Source organism: Carassius carassius, chromosome 48 (assembly GCF_963082965.1).
Source record: "Carassius carassius chromosome 48, fCarCar2.1, whole genome shotgun sequence".
Taxonomy (NCBI): Eukaryota; Metazoa; Chordata; class Actinopteri; order Cypriniformes; family Cyprinidae; genus Carassius; species Carassius carassius.
In genome coordinates, this window is record NC_081802.1 from 11,435,024 (window position 1) to 11,460,701 (window position 25,678).

The window sequence follows — 25,678 nt, forward strand, 5'->3', positions numbered from 1 at the left end:
CCTGTCTTATATACAAAATCCAGAACCATAAACACCACCATGTGCTTCTCTATCCTGCTTGAAATAAATGGCTTTGGGTGAGGATGGGGTGGGGGGAAGTGGAGGTGCTTCATTCGGCCATAAATCGCACAACCCTCCGTCATCCAATCTCAGTGCAATGTCATTCAAAAACTCAGTGCTATCCATTACCGGTATATAATAGGCCCTCACCATGCATTGTCCATAGCATTATACGCTCATAATTTCCCTCTATCAATAACTTTGAGGATAAAGAGTTTAAAGGGGGTTTGGGGTCACCAAATCGAACTGAATCGTTGGAAATGGTTTGCGTCTCCAATACGCTCCAAGTCGTAGTTTTTGCTATTTTTTACCAAAATGTATTTTCGATGCTTCAAAAAATTCTAACTGACCCTCTGATGTCACATGGACTACTTTGATGATGTTTTTCTTACCTTTCTGGACATGGACAGTAGACCGTACACACAGCTTCAATGGAGGGACTGAGAGCTCTCGGACTAAATCTAAAATATCTTAAACTGTGTTCCGAAGATAAATTGAGGTCTTACTGGTTTGGAACGACATGAGGGCGAGTTATTAATGACATAATTTTCCGTTTTGGGTGAACTAAATGTTTAAATGGAAAATTTAATTGCAAAGATGGAAGTTTCTCAGTGCAAGAGTAGATTAGAATAGAAATATTATTTTGAAATGAAAAGCATTGGACTCCATATTCAAACACTGTCAACAAACACCTCCTGAACACTTTAACAGAGTGTTTGGGGAAATGATTTTGACATGGATGCAAGTTGAGGTCCACAAGGGGGCAACCGGGAAGAGTGTGGTAAACCCTGCACAAAGAGACGAGGGTCTAATTTTAAAAACTCTCAAACAAACAAAAACAGGAGGACAGGAATCCCTCAGTCAAGACAGGTGTCCAGCTCGTCTCTCACTCCCTCTGGCCTCCATGGTCAGCCGGTCCCCAAACCCCCAGCCAGGGAAATGTTTTTCGAGTGGAATTGTTTAAGACGGAAAACACAGAAAAATGTCTGTAAAAAATTCAGTCTGCTACACAAATATTCTGCTCACTGAGTCTCAAAAAGCAGAAACACAAAGCTTTTAGATGTGATAATAGTTGTGCCTTGTGCACAGTTTGATATATGACCCTTCTAGCAGTATTATATATATATATATATATATAGTTTTTTGATTTCGTGTTTATTAGTATTCTGAATAAAATATTTTTTACATATTTTCTGTTTTCATTTAACTGTAAAATCCATTTTTTTCATTCTTAGTAGTTTTTTATATCTATACTGTTTTTAGTAATTATTTTAGTATATATATATATATATATATATATATATATATATATATATATATATTACATCAGTTATTTCATCACATCAAATTAAACTAAATTAAAAGAGAAATATTGTCTTGGCAGCTACCTGAAATAAAACAAATCAACAAATCGTTACAAAGCAACTTTACAGAAATTTATGTTTCTACAATATTTAGTAGTAGCTTATGTGGTGACTGTCAGTTTGTGCACACATGACAGGATTTTTAGAAAAATTAATACAAGACGTAGTCAGCCAGACGATGAACATTATTAATATTATTAATAATTAATAGTTATCATATGATGCAGTCACACTTGTAGCAATATTTGTTAGTTCTGTTTGATAAAATATTTTTATTTCAACTTGAATTTAATTTATATTTTATGCTGTCTATTAAGTTATTATATTTGTTTGTTTGTTTGTTTGTTTTTTAATTAAATTAAACAATAATTGGCAGACATCCTTTTAAAGACAAAAAAAAAACACCCACAAGCAATTAAATCACACACACACACACACACACACTCACACACTCACACACACACACACACACACACACACACACACACACACACACACACACACACACACATATATCATATGTATATATTTACCTTCTGGCTTATGCTGCTCAAACATAATTAGAAACTTATCACGTCAGTATGTTTCTATATATATGGCGTTGAAGGGTGAGATTGGACCCTACCACATTAAGAAAAATGGCACTTTGATGCTGGAATCTGGCCAAAAAGCGACGAATAATCATTGTGAATAACCTGTTTCCTGTTGAGAGGAAAGGGAATTCCACAGCTCACACGTACCACCAAAAGAGCCTGTCGCATTTGGCTCCCACCCGCATTTATTTGCTTTATAATTACCTGCCGGCTCTGTGTAGTAATAGTTTGTGTCATAGGAAAGCAAATCACTCGGCTACACAGGCAGGAGATTGAGGATCACATGACCAGCTGGGGACGACCTTGCAACCCCTCTTACAACAACACAGCCCTCACAAGTTCAACCTCGGGTGTCAGAAACCACCCCGACACCCAAATTACATCGAAAACAATGGCTGCTTCATTTGCAATTTCAGTTGATATATGTTCATGAGATGGGCGGTTTGTGTGGATGTCTTTTAAATCTGGATTAATCTGAGTGCTGTGGACTGTTTGGAGGGCTTTGATGTATACTTTGCAGATAATTAACAAGAACTGGGTCAGGCCGGGCAAGAGAAAAGCTCTTCCTCTTCTCTTTTTTTCTGTAAAGGCTGTCAAACGCTGATGCCAATTTACCAGTGATGCGTTTCCTACATGGAAATGAAATCCAGAATAAACACGATATGTATTATTCATGGCCTTGCTCTTTTTAAATCATTATTTCATCTGAGAGAAATCCTAATTGTGGGGCATGCTTGTTGTTTACTGAAATTAACCGTTTTAATCGTTGGTTTGTCTTAAAACTGAATCAAACAGAAATCTGTGCTAAGATTTATTTACAGACAATAAATAAATGGAAATCCCAGATTTTTCTTGTGCGTAACCCAGAAAATGAAAAAAATACATTTTAAAAACTGGATTTCAAAAAAAAAAAAAAAAGAACAAGTGGTTCTCTTACGAGAGCTCTCTCGTACTGTGTCTTAGCTAAGACGCTACGGGAAAAGTCTCTCGTTCTCGTTCGTCTGTCTCACTAGCATTCTCCACACTGGATGATGCTAAAAACAGGAACTACCAGTCACTTCCGCCGGTGGAACAGGCGATAGCGACGCACCTTTGTCGGCCCTCTGCTGGACGGCGGCAAAAGCGGTGTTGCCATTTAAAGCCTGCTGTGTGACGCTGCGGCTGCACTACTCGTGATGGCTGCTTCATCGAAGCGCAGGTGTACGAGTTCCGCTGTGGCCGAGCTCTCACTCAAGCGCGCCGCTGTTTCAGTTCCAGGAATTGTGACTGTCTCAGCGTTTTCTGCACGGCTACCCAGATATTTCCGGAAAAAGGTGTAATTTCTGGTGTCCCGGCCACGGCCGATGGTGCTATAAATGTAGTGACGATGCCCACTGCTCAGTGCCCATCTCCACATATAAGCACAGCCCTTCACACAGGGCTCGCGCCCATAAAAGCGACTCAAGTCGATCACGCGCACTACATAGTAAACGTGCCCACTCCTCAGTGCCCACAATCACTATGTCACACGTGTCATGTGGTTTCTGTAAAAACGAAACCCATGCATGTTCGTCCGGCCACGGCCGATGGTGCTATAAATGTAGTGACGATGCCCACTCCTCAGTGCCCATCTCCACATGTAAGCACAGCCCTGCACGCAGGGCCCGCGCCCATAAAAGCAGCTCAAGTCGATCACGCGCACTACATAGTAAACGTGCCCCCTCCTCAGTGTCCACAATCACTATGTCACACCCGTCATGTGGTTTCTGTAAAAACGAAACCCGTGCACATTCGTCCGGCCACGGCCGATGGTGCTATAAATGTATTGACGATGCCCACTGCTCAGTGCCCATCTCCACATGTAAGCACAGCCTTTCACACAGGGCTCGCGCCCATAAAAGCGACTCAAGTCGATCACGCGCACTACATAGTAAACGTGCCCACTCCTCAGTGCCCACAATCACTGTCACACGCGTCATGTGGTTTCTGTAAAAACGAAACCCGTGCACGTGCGTCCGGCCACGGCCGATAGTGCTATAAATGTAGTGACGATGCCCACTCCTCAGTGCCCATCTCCACATGTAAGCACAGCCCTGCACGCAGGGCCCGCGCCCATAAAAGCGACTCAAGTCGATCACGCGCACTACATAGTAAACGTGCCCAATCCTCAGTGTCCACAATCACTATGTCACACCCGTCATGTGGTTTCTGTAAAAACGAAACCCGTGCACATTCGTCCGGCCACGGCCGATGGTGCTATAAATGTATTGACGATGCCCACTGCTCAGTGCCCATCTCCACATATAAGCACAGCCTTTCACACAGGGCTCGCGCCCATAAAAGCGACTCAAGTCGATCACGCGCACTACATAGTAAACGTGCCCACTCCTCAGTGCCCACAATCACTATGTCACACGCGTCATGTGGTTTCTGTAAAAACGAAACCCGTGCACGTGCGTCCGGCCACGGCCGATAGTGCTATAAATGTAGTGACGATGCCCACTCCTCAGTGCCCATCTCCACATGTAAGCACAGCCCTGCACGCAGGGCCCGCGCCCATAAAAGCGACTCAAGTCGATCACGCGCACTACATAGTAAACGTGCCCAATCCTCAGTGTCCACAATCACTATGTCACACGCGTCATGTGGTTTCTGTAAAAACGAAACCCGTGCACGTTCGTCCGGCCAGGGCCGATGGTGCTATAAATGCAGTGACGATGCCCACTCCCCAGTGCCCACATACACTATGTCACATACGGCGCGTGGCTTCTGTAAAAACGAGGCCCGTGCACGTACGCTCTGCACAGGCAGACAGCGAGTTGAAAGTGGTAAATGTGCACATATGCAGCCCACAGTTACTCGCAGACATATCGAGTCCCACGGGACCTGCTCAGCCTTCCCCCAGTCGGTTAAGCGCCGGGACGGGGTCGAGGAGGAGCGATCTGCCCGCTGTGATCAGCGCGCTCCCCGCCTCAAATGCGCAGCACACCCGAGCGCCGCCGTTGCCTAGTCAACAGAGCGCGCTTCGCATCCAGCCCTTAGCCATTCATGCAGATGCATGGTCAGCGCTTCCAGGGGTTTCGGATTGGGTGCTAGGCATTATAAAGAGAGGCTACTCGCTACAGTTTTTTCGACGCCCTCCGCGCTTTTCAGCGCGCGTCGAAACTACGGTCAAAACAGAAGTAGCACACTTCGGGCCGAAATATCAAAACTGTTGAGCAAAGGAGCTGTAGAGCCTGTGTCTCAAGTTCAAAGCGAGGGGGGGCTGTACAGCAGATACTTTCTGGTGCCCAAGAGAGACGGGGGTCTCAGGCCCATACTGGATCTAAGACAGCTGAACAAGGCATTGATGAAACGCAGTTTCAAAATGCTTACGACCAGGAAGCTCCTCGCGCAGATTCGCAGAGGGGACTGGTTCATGTAAATAGATCTGAAGGACGCGTATTTTCAAATACAGATAGCGTCAAACCACAGGCGATATTTGAGATTCGCCTTCGAGGGCCAGGCATACCAGTTTACAGTCCTGCCGTTCGGCTTGTCCGTGGCTCCTCGTATGTTTACGAGATGCATGGATGCAGTGCTCGCTCCTCTTAGACTCAGAGGCGTGCGAGTGCTGAATTATTTGGACGACTGGCTGGTTCTGGCCCGATCACGAGCGGAGCTCGTGGACCACAGGGCCGTTTTACTCGATCACCTCGAGAAGCTCGGCCTCAGTGTCAATTGGGCGAAGAGTTCGCTGAACCCCAGTCAGACGATTCTGTTTCTGGGTATAGTTCTGAACTCGTGTTCCATGACGGCGCGTGATGGGCATTCAGCGCGCAGCGAGTTCTTTCCGCTGCGGCGCGACCGTGTCGCTCAAACACTGTCAGAAGATGCTGGGCCTCATGGCCTCAGCATCTCCGGCTCTGCAGCTGGGCCTGCTCCGCATGCGCCCCCTGCAGTTCTGGCTGAAGACGCGGGTGCCGCGCAGAGCGTGGGCGTCTGGCCGGCTGCATCTCAAGGTCAATCAGAGCTGTGTCACAGCTCTGGCACCTTGGACAGCGAACGGCTGGTACCGATCAGGTGTAAGCCTGGGGACTTCCCCGAATGTGAAGATGGTGTCGACGGACGCCTCCACTTCGGGATGGGGAGCGCTGCTCGAGGGCAGACCGTCCTTTGGCCTATGGTCAGAACGGGAAAAGCTCCATCATATCAACTGTCTGGAAATGCTGGCAGTGGAGAACGCGCTGATGCGCTTTTGTCCCCAAATCAAGGATCACCACGTCTTAGTCTGTTCGGACAACATGTCTGTGGTGTCCTACATAAATCGCCAGGGAGGTCTCGGGTCCCGAAACCTGTACAGGCTAGCGGAACGGCTCCTGGTTTGGGCTCACCGCAACGTGCGTTCGCTGAGGGCAGTGCATGTGCCTGGGCTACAGAATCTGGGTCCAGACAGGCTGTCCAGAGGCAATGTTCCTACGGGCGAATGGTCTCTACACCCGCAAACAGTCCGGCTGTTGTGGGAGAGATTTGGCAGGGCAGAGGTGGACCTCTTCGCGTCCCACGAAAACGCTCACTGCCCTGCGTTCTTTTCCAAGAACGAAAGCGCACAGCTGTTCTCCAGCTGGTGCACAGCTCGAGGATATTCACCCCTTAGTTGTGAGGTGACGGAGGTTCTCTCCTTCCTACAGGAGCTGTTGGATAAGGGCAGAGCCCCATCCACGCTCAAAGTTTATGTGGCGGCCATCGCAGCGTTTTCTTAAACAGCGCTCGGTCAGTCAATAGGAAGGAATGATTTGGTCATCCGGTTCCTCAGAGGAGCTAGGAGGCTAAATCCTCCCAGACCTCCGTCAGTCCCTATGTGGGACCTCGCGGTGGTTTTGGAGTCCATGAAGGGTCCCCCTTTTGAGCCTATCCAATCGGTTAGCCTTCAGCATCTGTCGTTCAAGACAGTATTCTTGTTGGCTCTCGCTTCGGTGAAGCGTGTGGGTGATTTGCACGCGCTCTCGGTGAGCCAGTCGTGCTTGGAGTTTGGGCCTAATGACTCAAGGGTCATACTCAAACCTAGGCACGGTTATGTGCCGAAATCCCTCAACACGCCGTTTCGGGCTCAGGTTATTGCCCTGTCTGCCCTGCCGGTGTCAGGAGAGGATAGAGACTCGAGTCTTCTTTGCCCTGTCAGGGTTTTAAGAGCTTATGTGTCTCGCTCTGCTGCCTTTCGGCAGACGGAGCAGCTGTTTGTCTCGTTCGGTGGACGTTCCAAGGGAATGGCTGTTTCGAGACAGACTCTATCCAGATGGATAGTTAACGCCATAGCGTTAGCTTATGCTTCCAGGGGCCTTCAGTGCCCGTTGGGTGTCAGAGCACACTCCACAAGAGGCGTCGCCTCGTCATGGGCGTGGTCTACTGGGATCTCCTTGCAGGATATATGTATGGCGGCAGGTTGGGCCTCGCTGTCTACATTTATCAGGTTCTATAACCTGGAGGTTCCCGCCTTGCAAGCAAGGCTGCTGTCGGTATAGTCGAATCAGGGCCCTGAGGGGAATTCTGAGTTCATGAGTGCTATGTGCTGCCGACTGTTATATGGGCAGTATTGCGTAAGACCCGCGTTGCCACATTGGTCAGGCTTTGCCTCGGCTGTGTGATGTCATATTGCCGCATCTACGGATGCTGCTAGATATGGGACGGAGGGCTTTCCCCCTTTTCTGTCCTGGACTCTATGTGAGTCCCTCAGGTGACTGTGCACTGTAAATCCTGGGCGTTGCTTCAGGTTTATTGCTGTGTGATCCCTGCGCGCACGGCGTTTTACATTGGGTTCCCGTAGCGTCTTAGCTAAGACGCAGTACGAGAGAGCTCTCGTAAGAGAACGTACTCGGTTACTAAACGTAACCTTGGTTCTCTCTAGAAGAGCGAACGAGTACTGCATTCTCTGCCGTGCGCACGATTCACTCTGGTTCGCTTCGGCGATGAAATAAATCAGGTGAGTCAGCCTTTTCGAGCTCCTTTTATAGGTTGGGCCACACCCGTTTCGGGCGGGAAGTGGCAAGAAGGGCGCGAACCGCCCTTATTGGTCTCATGTTGCATCAGCCTGCGCTCAATAGGCTGTGCAGTTGCCGCAGAACAAGCCAATGAGCGAACGAGCCGTCTCACCTATGGCTGTGTACTGCTGCAAATGCGCTTTACAAAAATACAAAATTAAGGATAATTTTTTGCTTCAGTATTTCGTGAAAAGAGACTTTTCCCATAGTGTCTTAGCTAAGACGCAGTACTCGTTCGCTCTTCTAGAGAGAACCGAGGTTACGTTTAGTAACCGGGTACGTTTTGGTGTGGTTTTTTATAATAATTTATTTACAGTTCGTTATATATTTATTTTAAGTTACAGTTTTTGAAGCATTTCTTATTTTATAATTAAAAAAAAACGTGTCTGGGCTTTTTAAAAACATCACGTATTTTTTTCTTTTTATGAAAAAAAAGGTTAATTCGGTTCAAGTGAAATAACCTCCAATGAAGCTTCATAATTTTCTGGTTTAAAAAAGTTTGTCATAAAAAAGTCAAATGTTTGAAAACTTCTATTAAACAATAATATGTATGCATTTTTATTAGTTTTTTTCGATTGTTACCACACACACACTAATCATTTTTGAGTCATTAAATCTAATAAATAAATTAATAAATAAAATGTTTGTAAATAAGTAGGAATACAAGTATTGCATTCCTACAAACTTGAATTTTAACTTCAATTCCTTTTTCATCATTCTTTATACAATGGTATTATTTTTTGAGTCATTCACTTTTAAGAAAAAAATTAAAATAAATTTGAAAAAGTTACCAACAAGAATACAAAACTTACATTCCTACAAACAGTTTGTTTTCTGCATGGAAATGAAATCCAGAATAAAAAAGCTATTATTTATGCACATTGGTCCTTTGAAATAAATATTTCATTTGAAAGAAATCCTAATTGTGAGACATGCTTGTCGTTGAATAGAATCAACTGTTTTAATTCTGTTTTTCATTTTCACATTCTGCTCAAATAAAACGAAAAACAAATAAAACAACAACAACAACAACAACAACCAAATATCAGTTTCATCTAATGTGAAACAATGAAAATATGTAAAGAAAATGAAAACAGGAGTAGTTCAGAAAACATTTCAGCCCTTTTTCTCTTCCTGTGTGGCGGGACTGTCGTTTTGTGATGTGTCTTCTGCTGCCTGGCCCCTCACCATTGTTTACAAGGATATGTTGATTCGTATTAATCTGGTTCTTGTCGCTTCGGTGGCTTGTGTTGAGAGTTACCCACTCTAGGTGGGAAAAAGCACAGGGCCACTGACAGCTTGGCTCTCGGCTGTAGAGCTGGTCTTTTAACACTGTGCAGATGTGGTCTTCTGCTTTGTTTTTCTAAGTAATTATCGTCATTGAGTCAAAGCATGTGCCAATCATCTTCCTTTGAGTTGAGCCCAGTTCAGGTCGAAAACCACCTTAATGCTTGCAGTGCGTCAAAACTCGTCTCAGCTGGACTCATTAGCTCTGGAAAAAAATGCAATTGTTGAGTTTGGTTCGCTGGCAGTTTTTAATTCTATGCTAGTCCATTTTAAGGCTTTTCACCTCTTCATACCAAAAACGCTCAAGTTTAAGTTTATGTAGAGGTCAATGACAAATGGAGGGATGAGATCATAAAAAGGACAAATTATTATTTTTTAAATGTAAGTACAAGTGCCAAGTTTGCAATCATTTTGTTCTATTTTAATTTGTAATTTACTTATTTTTATATTTTTATTTAAATGACTCAAATAGTTTAGAGGTGTTATCATCAAGAAAAATAAATAAATGTTTTTTTGTAGACTTTGAATGCACATAATTTTTGAAATAAAAGTTCCCAGATTATTATCATTATTTTTTTCATAAATGTCATGAATCTTTCTTTAATGTTATTTCATTTGACCCAAAGTAATCTTGCTTTTTCATGAAAAGGTCAAAACGTGTGATATTCTTAAACAGCACAATGATATGCATGGGTCTTCTCTGTAATAAAATCTCCAGTTTTAATGCATCTTTGAATAATTTAGTCAATCCAGACCAACATAAAATAATATAACCATCATAATAATATACATGTTAATATTCTTGCAGGAAGTATTTGTCTAGCTAAAATGATCAGACAGTAAGAAGACTGTGAAGAAGTAAGAAAACACAGACTGTGAAAGAGACAAAGAGACTAGAAAACGAAGACGAATGAAGTGCTCATGTCGATGAACTACCATTCGTTTTCACTTAGGACTCCCGTGAGTCGTGGACGACCCTAAACGCATGTGACGTCCGCGCTGAGTTATGCTGGATAAGGATTGATGCTCTCTGTGTAAAGTGTTTTAACTGCATGTGGCACGACTCGGGCATGTGCCATTAACCCCCAGCCCACTCAAATCTGAAGAAGAAAACAAGATGACTCCCAGACACCCTTTCCAAGCGGCCTTTATTTGAGATGTGGTTTTTGTTGTGCAACCTGCAATAATATTTAGCTTCAAATAACCTTATTTGTAGTACATAGTACATCAGATTATGCTCAAGTGCATGATTGCTGGTTCGTGATATTGAACATAGAACTGAGCTGCTGCGTTTTTAAACAGTAGATTTTCTGCTTGCGTCTGAGGAGGCCAACTCAGAGAGATCTGGGTCCGAGCAGATCCCTAGTCCCAGCTGTTCTGTCTTAACCATGTGAAGCTTGACATTTTTCTTGCTTTAAGTGGAAAGTACGTAATTAGATTTTGTCTGAGATTGGCAGGCAGGTCTCATGCGTTCTGACAGTGGGAGGCACTCAGAATTGCTGGTGGATGCCTAAGTATTTTTAATTAAACAGTTTTTTGGCACACAGGGCCCGCTTTTCTCCTCAAGTTCAAAGAGTGTGGCTTGACCCATGTGTTAAGAGTTTGTATCAATTTTCTGAAAGGATGTTTGACTTGGCCCTTCAAAGCATGCAATGTGAAATTGTCTTGTTTAAAAGCGAATTTGTTTACCATTCACTCTCGCTCCCTCTCTCTCTCTCTTCTGCACACATGTGGGCCATGAGCTTTTGGTGTTTAGTTACTTTGGATTCTTAGTGTCGTGCCTTTTCTTTTTCTTTCATTTTAGGCCTGAACGCACAAAACAAACAAATAGTGAAATACACTGGATGTCAAGATTTAATGTTCAATTCTGTGAGAGATTATCTGTGAAACATTTTCTATTTTTAGGCATTATTTTATATAGGAAACCTTTAGATTGGGATCAGTACATTAGATATACCATAGCAGATGTCGTTTATTTATATTATCAAAAGAAGTTAAGATAAAGCTACTCTTTTGGAAAAAGTTGCTTTCTACCCTACAAGCCAAAAGTAGCTTGAAGCTCTGTAAGAACACATTTAAAATAATAATGAATAATTATTAATATATGTATGTAATTTATTTAAATAATAAAATGCTTAATTATGTATATTTTATATCATTTCTTATATGATTTATTTAATATATACATTATATAAAAAATTAAATGCGTGATTATATGCAAGTTATATAATTTGTTATACAATTTCTATTTAATTATGCAGTTTGTTATAATTATTTTTTATACAATATTATAATATTAACATATAGTACATAATACACACACAAATTATGTTTTTGTCATTTATATAATAAAATGAATAATTGTGTAATTTATATCATTTCTTTTATGACTTATGCTGTATTTATTTTAAGAATTTATTTTTATATAATATACATTTTATATAATTTTTTATTTAAAGGGGACCTATTATGCCCCTTTTCACAATATGTAAAATAAGTCTCTGATGTCCCCAGAGTGTGTATGTGAAGTTTTTACTCAAAATACTTTACAGATCATTTTTTATAGCTTGTGAAAATTGCCACTTTTAGAGTATGAGCCAAAACGCATCATTTTCGTGTCTTCCCCTTTTAATGCAAATGAGCTGGTGCTCCAGGGAAGAGGCAGACAGACAGTGGTAGCTTTAGCAACATTAGCCTTACAGAGTGCCAAGAAAGTCTTTCAGAAAGGCAATTTGGAGAACTAATGTGTGATACTTACTTCTTCTGGAGGTGTAGCTGGATCACGAACAGCTGGCCCTGCTCCATCCTTCAGGAGAAATTTTTGTGCAAAAACTACTTTATACTGACCCTCATTCACAAAGCAGTCCGGTGTAAATAATTTGCGCTGACATAAACAAATTTCGGTAGAGTTGAGGGAGCATCTTCTTTAAAAAAAAAATTATTCCACCTATTCTTCAGTGGCTCAGATTTCAGAAGTAAATGGAGAGAGCTATGTGGATTCATACATTCAGCAACAGAACACCTAAAGCAATTGGGAGGCATTCTTGTCAGTGCAGCAATAGCAGACTGTTTTCAACTCGCTTTGAACTCGCTCAGGGCAGTTCATTGTATAAACAGCAGTGTCTGTCAACTTTCTTGGGCGAGGCCTGTGGCTTATGGAATTACATTTAGTTAATAATATAATAATGAACGTAACTTTATAAAACTGAACGTAACTTTTTCAGAAACTATCAAACATATGCCATTACAAAAGCAGAAAAACACAATGAAAATGAAAAAAATTAACACAGTTGCACAAATGTAACAGGCTCTTCAAATATGCTTAATTTTTGTTAATGTTTTTCAAAGATTCGTTTTCGCTGATCGTGGATTCTGAATGCATTGCCACAGATTTCGCTTTTGCTTCGCAGTTTTTCATTTGGAGTTTTGACACAAACCTCTCGTGGGGGCAGGGCTTTTGATGGACAGGTGCTCTCTGACCGGGAAGTACAGACGTCACTCAGTGGCACGCCGCGCATATTGAAAGCTCTCGCGGTGATTAAATCTGGTCTTTACCCCAAAAATTATTTTTCACAGACAAAGTGAAAGACATTTATTTTAAACTGTACACTTATTTTGGTCATGTCACTGCACTCAGAATTCTCTGCATTAATAAAAAAAAAGAAAAAGAAAAAAAAGCTCTCGCGGTGATTTGTATGCAATACGTCGTGCCTTGTATTACTAAATATTTAAATCATATTTGACCTTCGATCATCTCAGTCTGTAAAGATGAGCTCTCAGGAGGAGATACGGAGCGGCATCGTCTTCCTCCTCCACTTGTTCTTCAAGGCAGCTTGAAGTAAGCTTGTGTTATTGAAGTAACCAATAACATCAATACAAGTTTTTAATGTTACAGTGTGCAACAGTTGTTGCGGGTAATTATTGTCATTCAGTAACACAGGCTTACTTCAAGCTGCCTTGAAGAACAAGCGGAGGAGGAAGACGATGCCGCTCTGTATCTCCTCCTGAGAGCTCATCTTTACAGACTGAGATGATCGAAGGTCAAATATTATTTACATATTTAGTAATACAAATCACCGCGAGAGTTTTCCAATATGCGCACCACTCTCTGTACTTCCCGGTCAGAGAGCACCTGTCCATCAAAAGCTCACTATCCAATCAGAGTAGATCACCGTTTACCCCGCCCCCACGAGAGGTTTGTGTCAAAACTCCAAACGAAAAACTGCGAAGCAAAAGCGAAATCTGTGGCAATGCATTCAGAATCCACGATCAGCGAAAATGAATCTTTGAAAAACATTAACAAAAATAAAGCATATTTGAAGAGCCTGTTACATTTGTGCAACTCTATTAATTTTTTTCATTTTCATTGTGTTTTTCTTCTTTTGTAATGTAATATTTTTGATAGTTTCTGAAAAAGTTACGTTCAGTTTTATAAAGTTTCGTTCATTTTTATTGAAGCAAATGTAATTCCATAGTGGCTAATGTGATGTCACATTAGCAGCAATGCTGAAAACAGGTAGTTGTGGGACACTGCTTTTTACTTACGGGGATAAAAAAAAGGAGTGGGTGGATTTTTATCATTATAGGGTGGTTGTGTACAACATGTGAAACAACATGTGAAAGTGAATTTTGCATAGTAGGTCCCCTTTTATACACACACACACACATATATATATATATATATATATATATATATATACTCCCTGGACCCCTTCCAGTTTGCATATCGGTCCAACCGCTTGACCGATGACGCCATTGTCACTGCCATCCACTCAGCACCTACACATCTAGACAAAAAAAGACTCATTCGTCAGAATGCAGTTCATAGACTTCAGTACAGCATTAACACAATCATCCCTCAACAGCTCATTCACAAACTGGTCCAGCTGGGGCTCAACACTTCGCTGTGCAACTGGCTGTTGGACTTTCTGACTGGAAGATCTTAGGCAGTACGTGTCGGCAGCAACACATTCAGCACCATCACACTGAACACTGGGGTCCCCCAAGGATGTATACTGAGCCCCCTCCTCTTTACTCTACTGACACACGACTGCACACCGTCATACAACTACAACCTCTTCATTAAGTTTGTGGATGACATGACTGTGGTGGGTCTCATTAGCAACTTAGACAAACCAACCACAGAATTGAAGTGAGCCGCCTGGCCGGGTGATGCAGTGACAGCAATCTCTCTCTGAATGTGGAGAAGATGAAGGAGAATTTTGTTGACTTCAGGAGATCACACACTCAACGTGTTCCTCTGACCATCAACGGTGCGACTGTGGAGAGAGTGAGCAGCACCAAGTTCCTGGTTGTGCACATCACAGAGGACCTCTCCTGGACTGACAACACTGCAGCACTGGCCAAGAACTCATATTCTATATATTCTACCAAAAATTCCCTCGATTAATCGAGTAATCGGATAAAATTTGTTTTTGCTTAATTAAAGTGCAATATTAATTATACAAGAGAAAATAAGACTCCTGGATCTCTTAAAATGAACAACTAAGTTTTTCTTTTTTAGAAAAAAAATATTTTTATTTTATATTTTTTTATTTTTTATATTTTATTTTTGATTAATTCATTCAAAATTTGGCAAATTCCGTGCCATTCCGCGTTAAACTATAAATTCCGTTTTTATGACTGGATTCCGCGATTCCCTCCGCGTTTTCTGCATCGCGGAAATCATAGGGCCCTAGTTGTGGTATGCCAGCTCTATCTTGCAATGGACACACGCCACGGCGTTCTGTTTACGTTTGCCTGCACCCTCAAATCAAAACACTGCTGACTCCTTGTGTCTCCTTCCGCTTTGTGGGTGACGTAAACGCGTTGTCTTACATTAAAAAAATAATTGCGAAAGAACCTGACGTGAGATTTAAAATAAATTAAAAGAGGCTTCGAGGCATCTGCCACGTGCTGCTTTATTTAACTGTATTATTATTATTAATTTTTTTTAACATGCCATTATTTGTATAGTTGTATTTTATATTTAATCTGTACTTATCTGTATTTTATGCTCTCTATGCTGTTAGTGTTATCTGTATGCACCAAGGGTCTGAGAGTAATGCAATTTCAATTTTCTATATGTGGAAGAATTGACAATAAAGCAGACTTGACTTATTTATCAAAAAAAAAACATTGTGATTTCTTGATTCTTGCAATAAATACAACCAGTAAAATTTGAAAATATTCTGAAATGCTTTAATGTAACTAACATGCTATTTATGAAAAAAAAAAACTAATGCTGTGCAGGATGTCAAATGAATCTGTTGGTTTGAACTAGCTCATAATGATCGAGTGAGTCAGTTTAATTCAGTAAAATTAAATGATCTTATCAACAATAAATATGACAAACATCTTAGGAGTTCTCAGTTATAAAGCTGTGTATGCAATACAATGCAAGCTTTCTTTTCTATTCATCCACCAGATTTGAAATTCCTCCATCATATCTGGTTTCAGAGTATATAACATGAAATAGTTTGGCCTTTGAGAATTTGCTTAGTAAAATATTCTCTGAAATGGCACAATAGCATATTTTCTTTATAAATGTCTATTCTATTATCATATGTTTACACCTTTATCAAGTCTGAATGTGCGATCTTGTGATGACTAACCTTCAGATGCATCTGAGCATCCATTCAGTGTATAAAAACAAGATATTAAACCTTTGAATAGTATTTGTAATAAACAGCTGGGAAGGCACAGAAATGCAGATGTTATAATGATCCTGATTGTTATTTTTTTCTGAGACCAATTTGAGAGCAGAGAGGGTGTTTCTGCTGTATACGCAGTTGCGCTCTGCGATAGCAGGGAACATCTGTTTTGCGCTTGTTGTTCCTCTTGGCTGCTTCTCAATTGGATTTCCTCAAGCAGGTCCAAGAGCTGTCACCTCTGCCAGGCTCTGTTAGCTATCACCGCTGGACCCTATATTAAGAAGGGCTTTCAGGGCTAAGTTAATAACTCTCCCCGCCTCTCCTGACTGCCTCGCGCTGCCTCTTCTGTTGGCTGCTGGGTGGCCTGTGGGTATCCCTCCAACACTCTCGCTTTCTCATTTTCAGCTCCTCCCTGCCTCAAGAGGGCCTTATGTGCACTCATTCTGCCTCTACGTTTCTCTCTCCTTCACTCACATTTTGGATAAAGGTGAGGTCAAATTAGCAAATTTTCTCCACAGTTTTGCAGGCAAAAAAATGTCTGTTGTCAGTAGTGTAATGATGCATGCAGCACAGCTCACACTGAAGTTACTTTCAAGCCAAGCAGCTGTGGTGAATCTGTTTGACCCACTCGAACTTGTTGCAAAATCCATCACAAAATTCTGGATTGTCAAGTCAAAGTCAAAGTCTGCTTTATTGTCAATTCTTCCACATGTACAGCAGATACATACAGAGAATTGAAACTGAATTGAAACGGTCCCTTGGTGCATACAGATAACACTAATGCCGTGTTTCCACTGAAATTACCCAACAATTGAAATTAACATTTGTACCAGGAACCTTTTTTCCCAGGAACTTTTTTCCCCCCAGACCTGTTGCTTTCTGCGTTTCCACCGCGGTGTAAAGTACCGGGAAGATTAGGCAAATAGACCGGTGACATAGGTCTGCGCGCGTTTCTCAATAGAAAGTACGCTGATTTTGGACGTGCATTCTCGGTAGTACGGACTTTGTGCATTCGACTCGGGAGTGTGATGTCCGCGACAACGCAAATCCAGTAAATCTGCAAACAGCAGCATATACTTGATAACTTCAGTCAGCTGACCATGGCTACTGCTATTTTCCTCTCTGTATATTTACAATAAAACGAAATAGGATTTCAAATACCACTGCCTCCTTTAGTTTTCATTTAAGCATAATAACAGCTGCAGAAATGTACTTAGTTCAGGGATATATATATATATATACAGCCATTACAATGAAACGAAATATTATATAGATTTGCCTTTTTTATTTTCATTTTAATATATACATAAATTGAATACAGACCAAAGATAACCTGTTAGATTTACCCAAAACGAATTATATTTTATGTTTAACCACTAAAGAGACATAAGAGCCAGCGGCACACATCAGAAGGTCTATCCGAGAAGAGGCTGCTTCTCAGCGGATACATGATCACTGAGCTCCCACTGGTCGCGTGGAGCTAAACCGTCTCTGAGATCGGCGAAACACATTTTTAAATAGGCGATCTCATTATGAATAAACCACAGATTTGAGTTTTAAACAACTACATTCTCGCCTGAAATACTTTTAAAATTACATTTCATGACACAATAACAGTAATACTTTGAAAATGTTGATCCGAATAAATGGTGGTTGAACTCAACCAATGCTGCGGGAACTCAACCAATCAGGATGTTTAGTGCCCAAGTCCCGCCCCCGAAAGTTCAGGAACTTTGAAAAAGTACCACCTCGCCAGCAGGGACTTTCTGAGGGGCTTTTTTTTTTACCCGGAACTTTATTTAGTTCCTGGTTCCTGCGGTGGAAACACACCGAGTACCAGGCCAAAGTCCCTAGTTCCTGGGTAAAGTTCCTGCGGTGGAAACGGGGCATATCAGAAGAACGTAAAAATGCAGATAAATACAGATTTAATATATATCAATAATACAAATATACAAATAAGGACATGTTAAAAAAGATAAATAAAGCAGCATAAGGCACATGGCAGATAGAGGGCAAACCAGTGAAATAAATAAACAGTGCAGATATAATGGTTATAGTGTAGATTGTGTAGGTTTCTGTTGAAATGACTGGATTTTTTGGAATTTTGGAATTTGCTGAATAATGGCCAGTGTTGGTTTTTGCTGCAGATATGAATGATTCCTCAGATCACTTTTACTTTTATAAGCAATCACACGGACACAAAAATGATGGAACAAATTCCACACAGCACTCTTCACTTGGCATTCAGGCTTGCATCATAGAATGTGCAGAGCGGGTCGTCCGGGTAGCTGGCGATGTGAGCTAACAACAGGAACTGTCTGGTATGGTCCTCGAGAGATTGGCCTCCCTGCTCCAGCAGGAGGAGGAGGAATACGGAGTGAAGGAGGGGATCAATAAAACACAATGGAAACAATGTTTAATGCATTGCTTAAAAAACAATTAATGCAAATTATAATAGTATCTCATTCATACTAATATAACATTGGTTTTCAGACGAGTTGCAATTTCTGTTTCTTACTTTTAACCCGGAACACTTTACCATGGATAGGCACTAACAAACAATATCATTTTCATCAATATCATCATCTCGCTCCCTCACTCTTTTTCAGAGCCCTTTCCTGTCTCCTTCCCGGACCTTTCTGGGTTTTCAGAGCTGACTGGCAGAGCGTTAGTTTTCTTTATTTCACCAGTGAGTCAGACCACCCTGTGCAGGCATATGAAATAATTTTGGCTATGCGTTGATAGACCGAAATAAAATTATTTTGTCATTGACGGGTATAATTGTAAAGGGCAAGTGTTACAGCTTGTAACCCGCAGTTTAATATGTCAAAAAGTCCAGCGGTGAAATCAAATCCACATAACCAGTTAACAATGTTTTTATTTAACAATGTATCTTTAATAGCCGTCTTTAGGGTGGAAATCACAAATTAGAAACAGATAGCTGATTACACATCAAAACAAAACTTTTATAAAGCTCAGTGTTAATCTGAATTAGACATTTTAATCACTGAAAAAAGTTGTTTATTTATGATCTTTCCTTTTGCTGTACCTCTCAAATCAAACTTTCTTTAAGGAGGTCTTTAGACCTAATCTAGACTTTCAGGGGGCTAACATTTGGAAGTCTACATCACTTTCAACCTTTCGTTCACGTTCTCCTGAAGCGCTGTGTTTCACAGCTGGGCCTGGTTTTGAAGCCTCTGACATTCTCACCACCCAGCTAAACATGTCTCCAAACTTGATCCTGTTTGTAGGTTCTGCAGTACATCAGCGTCAAGTCCCAAAGCTGACATTTGGCCCTTTTTTAAAAGACCGCTGGCACTTAAAGTAAACGTTGTGTATACTACTTAATTAAACTGTTTTTCTGGAGGGCGTCAGAGACATTAGCAGGTCTCTTAAAAAAAGCGTGAAAAGCGTCTTTTTCTCGCGCTCTGATTTCTTTTCTTCCAGAGCTGTTCTGTCTCATATTTCTGTAATCATTGCCACATGCAGGAGGTTCTGTCTGACACAAACAGAAAGCCTGGATCTCGTGACCCTACCCAGATTGATACATCAACTTTAGTTTGACAAGAAGAGACGTTTCTTTGGGTTTGCTGTGCGTAATCCTACCAAGATTAAAGTCAGAATGGGTGTCCAGAACATTTGATATTCCATTAACTACAGAATAGTCACTCTTTATTTGTTAAAGCACCACATTAACGACGCATGTTTGCTGACCTTGGAAAGAACTGACTTAAATGTTATCATCTGCTGTCACATTTTTGAGCAGCATTATGTTTTACTTTTCTATCTAAATAGATCATATGTGTGTATGGTCATACTTTAGTTTGGGGTCCAATTCTCACTATTAACTTAACTATTAACTGACTTTTGCTTCAGTAAACTCCTTATTTGCTGCTTATTATTATTTAGTATTTAGGTTGTTTTTCAGTTGCTTAGTTATGAGGATTGAGGGATCTAGAATATGGTCATGAAGAATAAGGCATTAATATGTGCTTTAATAATAAATAAACAGTACTAATACTAATAAACAGCCAACTAATAAAAGGTACTAATGAACAGCCAAAATGGTTGTAATATGCATTCAAATAGGCAACTAGTTAATAGCAAATAATAATCCAAAAATATCATATAGAGTATAATGATGAAACACTGATAGGGACCATTTTACTGCACAGTGATTATGTTTAGTTTGGATAGTTTTAAGTACATTTTGCTGATTCATACTTTCACTTTTACACTGTGGTATTAGTACTTTTACTTGAGTAGATGATCTGAATAATGCTCATGTTATTAAGAAGCTAAGTTAACTAGCTAAAATTACCTAATTATCAATCAAAAAAGTTAATTTGATGGTTATTTGATCTGTAATTTTATATCCATATTATCAAAGTAGTGACATATTTCCAGTTGTAAAAAATTTAGATAATATTAGCATATCAGATCCATATCTAATCTGGTGGTGATGACTGATATTAGAAATGTGTAAGTAGCAGTTAACAATGTAAACAATGAGTAGTTACAACCAAGGAGCGAGAAAGTAGCAACGTTGGGCTGCTGACTGTGTACATTTCTACTTTGATCTGTGTAGATTTTTTCTGGGTTATTATATTTGAGATTTTCCAACGTTCTGGTTCAATGAGTTTAAATAGATTTTTAGCTTTATATTAGGTAAAGGTATTTTACCTTTATAATTTTCTAAAAGTGTGGGTCATCTTTTGAGTCAAATGATTACATTTACTCAGTCAGAATAAGAACTGTATGTATGTGTACACACATACATTTTCTGCCCCTATATCTTAAATTTTGAGTTCATTCAAAATGCATTTAAACAGAATTAATCACGTAAGTAAAAGAATGCACTCTAAATGTGCACTAGTATAACCTACTAGACTTCATCAGGTCAATAAAGCGCAGACTCTAGCTGTGTTTTGTTTGTTTTTTGTAATATACTCTATATTGTCAAATCGCACTTCGTTAAATCAGCGATTACGATATTATCGCAGCCGATGTATATTGCACACCCCTGGATACATGGGAACCTTATTTTTATCCTGCTAGACTAACAGTGAAATCTGTTATTTCATGAATAATAAATTCATTTACTTATGACATACAATTAAAGTATTAATGCTACAATTATTATAAGCAATATAAATAAATATTATAAATATTATATGTTATATACACAATTATTTTTATATCACGCATTTACTTTTATGTAAATTATATATATACACACACACACACAAACACACACACACACACACATATATATATGTATATAATATTATTATTATTATTATAAAACATTAACTGTATGCACACACACACACATTTAGGAGTCCTTTCACCCAGAGCAGATGTTGACAGCCATCTGGCTTGCTGGTGTAATTGTGCTTTTCTGTGTGCTTGTGTGTCGCACCAACCAAACTAGCCTCTGTTTAAGATTGCCCTGAGCATAACCCCAACCTAGCCTTCAACTCCTCTGTAAAATCACCAGCAAACCACACACACACACCTGATACCCCTCATGTCGTCATCAAAGTCCCCTGTGCTATTCACTAAATTGAGAAATTGGTTCCAAGCCTGAACAGCAAGGGGCTGGTCTTGCGGTTTTCCATGGATAAATTAGTTGGCTAGATAGATACTGTTTCCTTTCATTACTGCTTACTAAAATCAGATGCTGTGGATGTTGTTCGGTGCTTATTTTCCCTCCAAACCCATTGATGTCACGGCATCCTTTCATCCGGTCAGCTTCATTTGTTCCTGAAGTAGTGTCACCCAGCATCATATATATATATAACAGCACAGAGATGGAAAGCTGCCCCATTCTCTCTGCCCCATACACTGTGTCTCTTTAATCATAGTTTTCATTTCAGTACATTGAAATTTTCCTTACCAAGGACAATGTCATAAATAAAGACAAAAAAGGGTTTTGCTGAGGAAAATTTTGTACCTGCTCGCTCCCTAACTTTTTGTGCATTAGGGGACCGGCGAAGGGATAAAAAAGACGAGGTGGTCATCTGTGAAAATGTATAATCATTTATTACACGGCCGCCGGTGAGGCGCAGTAAGTAAAAGCGTGAAGGCAGACATCCATAAAAAGGGATGTGAAGGCCCTAAATGAAAAGCAAAGTGAATTTCTGTATCTTGTCATAGGTAATGAGGAGCAAGGGTCTTTCTTCTGGAAGGAGTACGGTGCATTCACATTCACTTCAGTCTGGCACACAGATTTGAGAAGGATTTATCTGTCTTTGACATAGAAAGGTACAGGCATGAGTAACCTCAACTAAAATATTTCAGTAAATGATTCCATCTGTATCTACCTGTATCTACACTTCATGCTTTGTTCAAACTCAACTTAATACTACTGCTACTACTACTTCTACTACTAATAATAATGTATTTTATTATTATTATTAAATATATATTAGCAAAAAAAATTACTATTAATAAAGAGTACTATCTAGATATAGAAATACTATTAAATATTTGTTAAAATAAATAAATGAAAAAACAATTATCCTTGACTACTTCACTGACTGAAAAATAAATAAATAATACCACATATATTATAAACATACACATATTTCTTAAAAGTGTATGTTTAAATGAATATTTACATTTAACCTATAAATATTTATTTCAACAGATATTTATTTAAATTAATATAAATGTATTATTATTATTATTAGTTGTTGTATTAAATACTGTATATATTCACATAAATGTTAATAATAATAAATATTTATTAAATTAAAATAAAATACATTTTATTTAAATGAATGAATATTTATATTTTTAAATACAAATGTATAGGCCTTAGTTAGGGTAGATGCTATATTTAATTTGCCACATGAAATCTGCCAACAAAAACTTTTTTTCTGTGAGGGATTATAATATAGTCTATTCAACTTTACACCGTGTAATGTTTTTTCATTTATGTCATGTCCTGTTTATGGGAATGAAATCACTCTTCCGAATGCATCATGTTCTCTGGGGTGGCGCATGTTTTTTTAGAACACAACATTTGCTGGTTCCGACTGCATTCTGTTTTTAAACAACGGAATTGTTTCCTAATTAATTTTGTTAGGAGATAATTTATGCTTTTTGTTTGATGTATAGCAATACAATCCCTTTGCATACATTTTCACCATTTTAGAGCTGAGTTCAAAAGAAATGTGTTTTTTTCCCCCGAAACACAATGCATTTAAATGTGCTCCATTTTTCCATGTTTGTTTTTAGCTTGTCATTAATGAATTAACTTTTTAAACAATCCATCATTATTGTTTTGGTGCCATTTTATTTTTATCTCAATTATATTCTAATTGATCATTTTTCATAATATGCAAGGGATGTTTTTCCCACTTTGTTCAGAACACAATGAAAGCTTAAACACAAATAAGGCCTATGATCAAAAACATGATAATTCATTTGCAATACTAAATAGGAATTTGCAAAACAATGGGATGCGTGCCGCATTGTCTTTTACCCCCCGCTATCACAAGGTATTGATTCCTTAGAGGAGTCATGGGTACTGTAGCGCAGTATTGAATTCAACTGACTTTAAAAAACATTTAAAACGGGAAGAAACATCTAAACAATGTTACAGATTTTTTACTTAATGTTTCCCAAAATATAATTGACCAGAATTTAGGATTAGTAGTAGTAGTTGTAGTAATAATAATGATGATGATAAAATATATAAATAATTAAATGTATATTTTAGTAAAAATTTATGAATACGTATTTAAATAATAATAATTATACTATACTTTTATATAAAACACTACTGTATAAAAATTATTAATTATTTATTAATATATTTTATTATTAGTATTAAATTATGTAAATCAATATTAATCTATTAATTGTAACATTTATTTAAAAAAAGTTGATGATGATTATTACTAATATATTATTATGTATTATTTTCATATAAACAAATATTTACCTTTTTATTATAGCTTAAATAAATAAATATACAAATATTTATTTAAATAATAATATACCATAATTTAAACAAATGACTGATGAAGATTAAGTGATGACGTTTTCTGTAAAGACATTTAATTTGACATGAAATTTGCAAGAAAAAAAATCTTTGAGGCATTTAAATATGTTCACAACAGATCCTAGTTTTCATTTTCATTTTAATATGGCGATGTCAGCTCTAGATTTTTGCCATTTTTATTTTTATAGACTAGTATACGAAAAACTAATTTCTCTTTATTTTCTTTTATTTTTTGCATTGATGTCAATGCTACTTTGACAGTAGTTGATAGCGTAGCATGGCCTCATGGGAGATCTGCGGCTCCCCAGAGGTGATGAAATGAAGAGGGTTGGCATCACAGGCAACATAGTGGACATCTGGAACAGACCTCAAATCATGTTGTCAATGATGATGCATCGTGATCCAGCTGTGGCAAATTGGACTTTACAAACTCTTGCCTGATTGATCTCACTCTGTAACAGCTGTCAGACAGGACGGATATTAGGCTCACAGAGCAAAATACGCCAAGAACCTCTTACAGATATGTGAAAAAAAAAATCTCTTCAATGGGGCATGAATTCTGCTAGTAATCGCAAGATTTTGAATATAAGAAATGTACACCTTGCATTTGACCAGTCCTTAAAAGTATCGACTTTTGCGCACATAGTCAAGAACATTTTCAAAAATGACAGCAAAATCTAATTAAAAAAGCACAGAAAAGTGTTGACCTTAAGTTAGTACAACTTTTGATTTACTTTTGTATCCAATCCCCACAACCATAGAATTTTGTCCCCGCTTTCTTTACTTAAGGGCAATTCATTCATGCATATTTTAAACCTGGCTCTAGAGTTGAAATGGTTTTTCTTTCATTTTCTAAGCGAAGACTGATAGATATTAAGTGTAAAGAGCAAAATGTGTGTAGAAATATATACAGATATGTGGAAAATTTTGACTCACTTTGTTGAAGATAACATGGCATTGCTAATAAGACTTTAACTTTAAATTAATAATTCAACAAAAAAGTCATCATTTACTCACCTTCATGTCATTCCAAAACTTTTTTTGTTCCATTAAAGGATTTTAAATCACCTTGAGGAAGAGTAAATGATGATCTTTTGATTTTCAGATGAACTAATTCCTTCCCATTTTGTATTTTTGTATCGCAAACCCGATTTTTCTTTTGCGTTGTTTCACATTCTTTGAGAATGTACATCCAAAAATGCTTTTCTGGTCTTGGAAAGGGTCAGTCCAGCTTTTAATTGACCCTCACCTTTTTTCTTAATTCATCCGCTTTTCTTTTGCTCTCCAGACCTGCAGATGCACAACTCTTCTACTCAATAGTTACAACCATGGAAATAATGAAAAACTGCCTTTTTTTTCTTTCACCACATGTGCTCTCTCATTCTATACATTCAAGGGCAGCCCATTCAAGCTCCATTTGGTTTCTGTTTTCCCTTTTATTTCTTGTGCTTTCAGTCTATCTGTGTCACTGATGGTTCTTCTTTCGCCTCTTTCTTGCTCACTTTCGAGGGAAGAATAGGCTGCGTAGCTTCCACAAATCTTCAGAAGAACCTTGGGCCAAAGTTCATTGTAGTGCATATCAGTCCGCAGCGCTCAGACTGGGCTCAGAAATGCTTTTCATACAGTTCTTATTAATTTCAGAAGCCTAAAAAGGTTCCTAACAACTTCTTTCTTTTTTCTTTCGCAGGGCCTCTTCATCTTCCTGATATAT

At 39.1% G+C, this 25,678-nt stretch overlaps 1 protein-coding gene across 1 annotated transcript in view; it reads left to right on the forward strand.

Moving 5' to 3' along the window:
- Positions 1 to 25,678, forward strand: part of LOC132131382 (adhesion G-protein coupled receptor D2) — a 78,863-nt gene that overhangs the window by 20,456 nt on the left and 32,729 nt on the right. The window contains exon 21 of the mRNA XM_059543397.1: positions 25,655 to 25,678. This exon is cut by the window's right edge and continues 18 nt beyond it. Within this exon, the coding sequence (XP_059399380.1) occupies positions 25,655 to 25,678 (24 nt within the window). The remainder of the gene's footprint in view (positions 1 to 25,654) is intronic.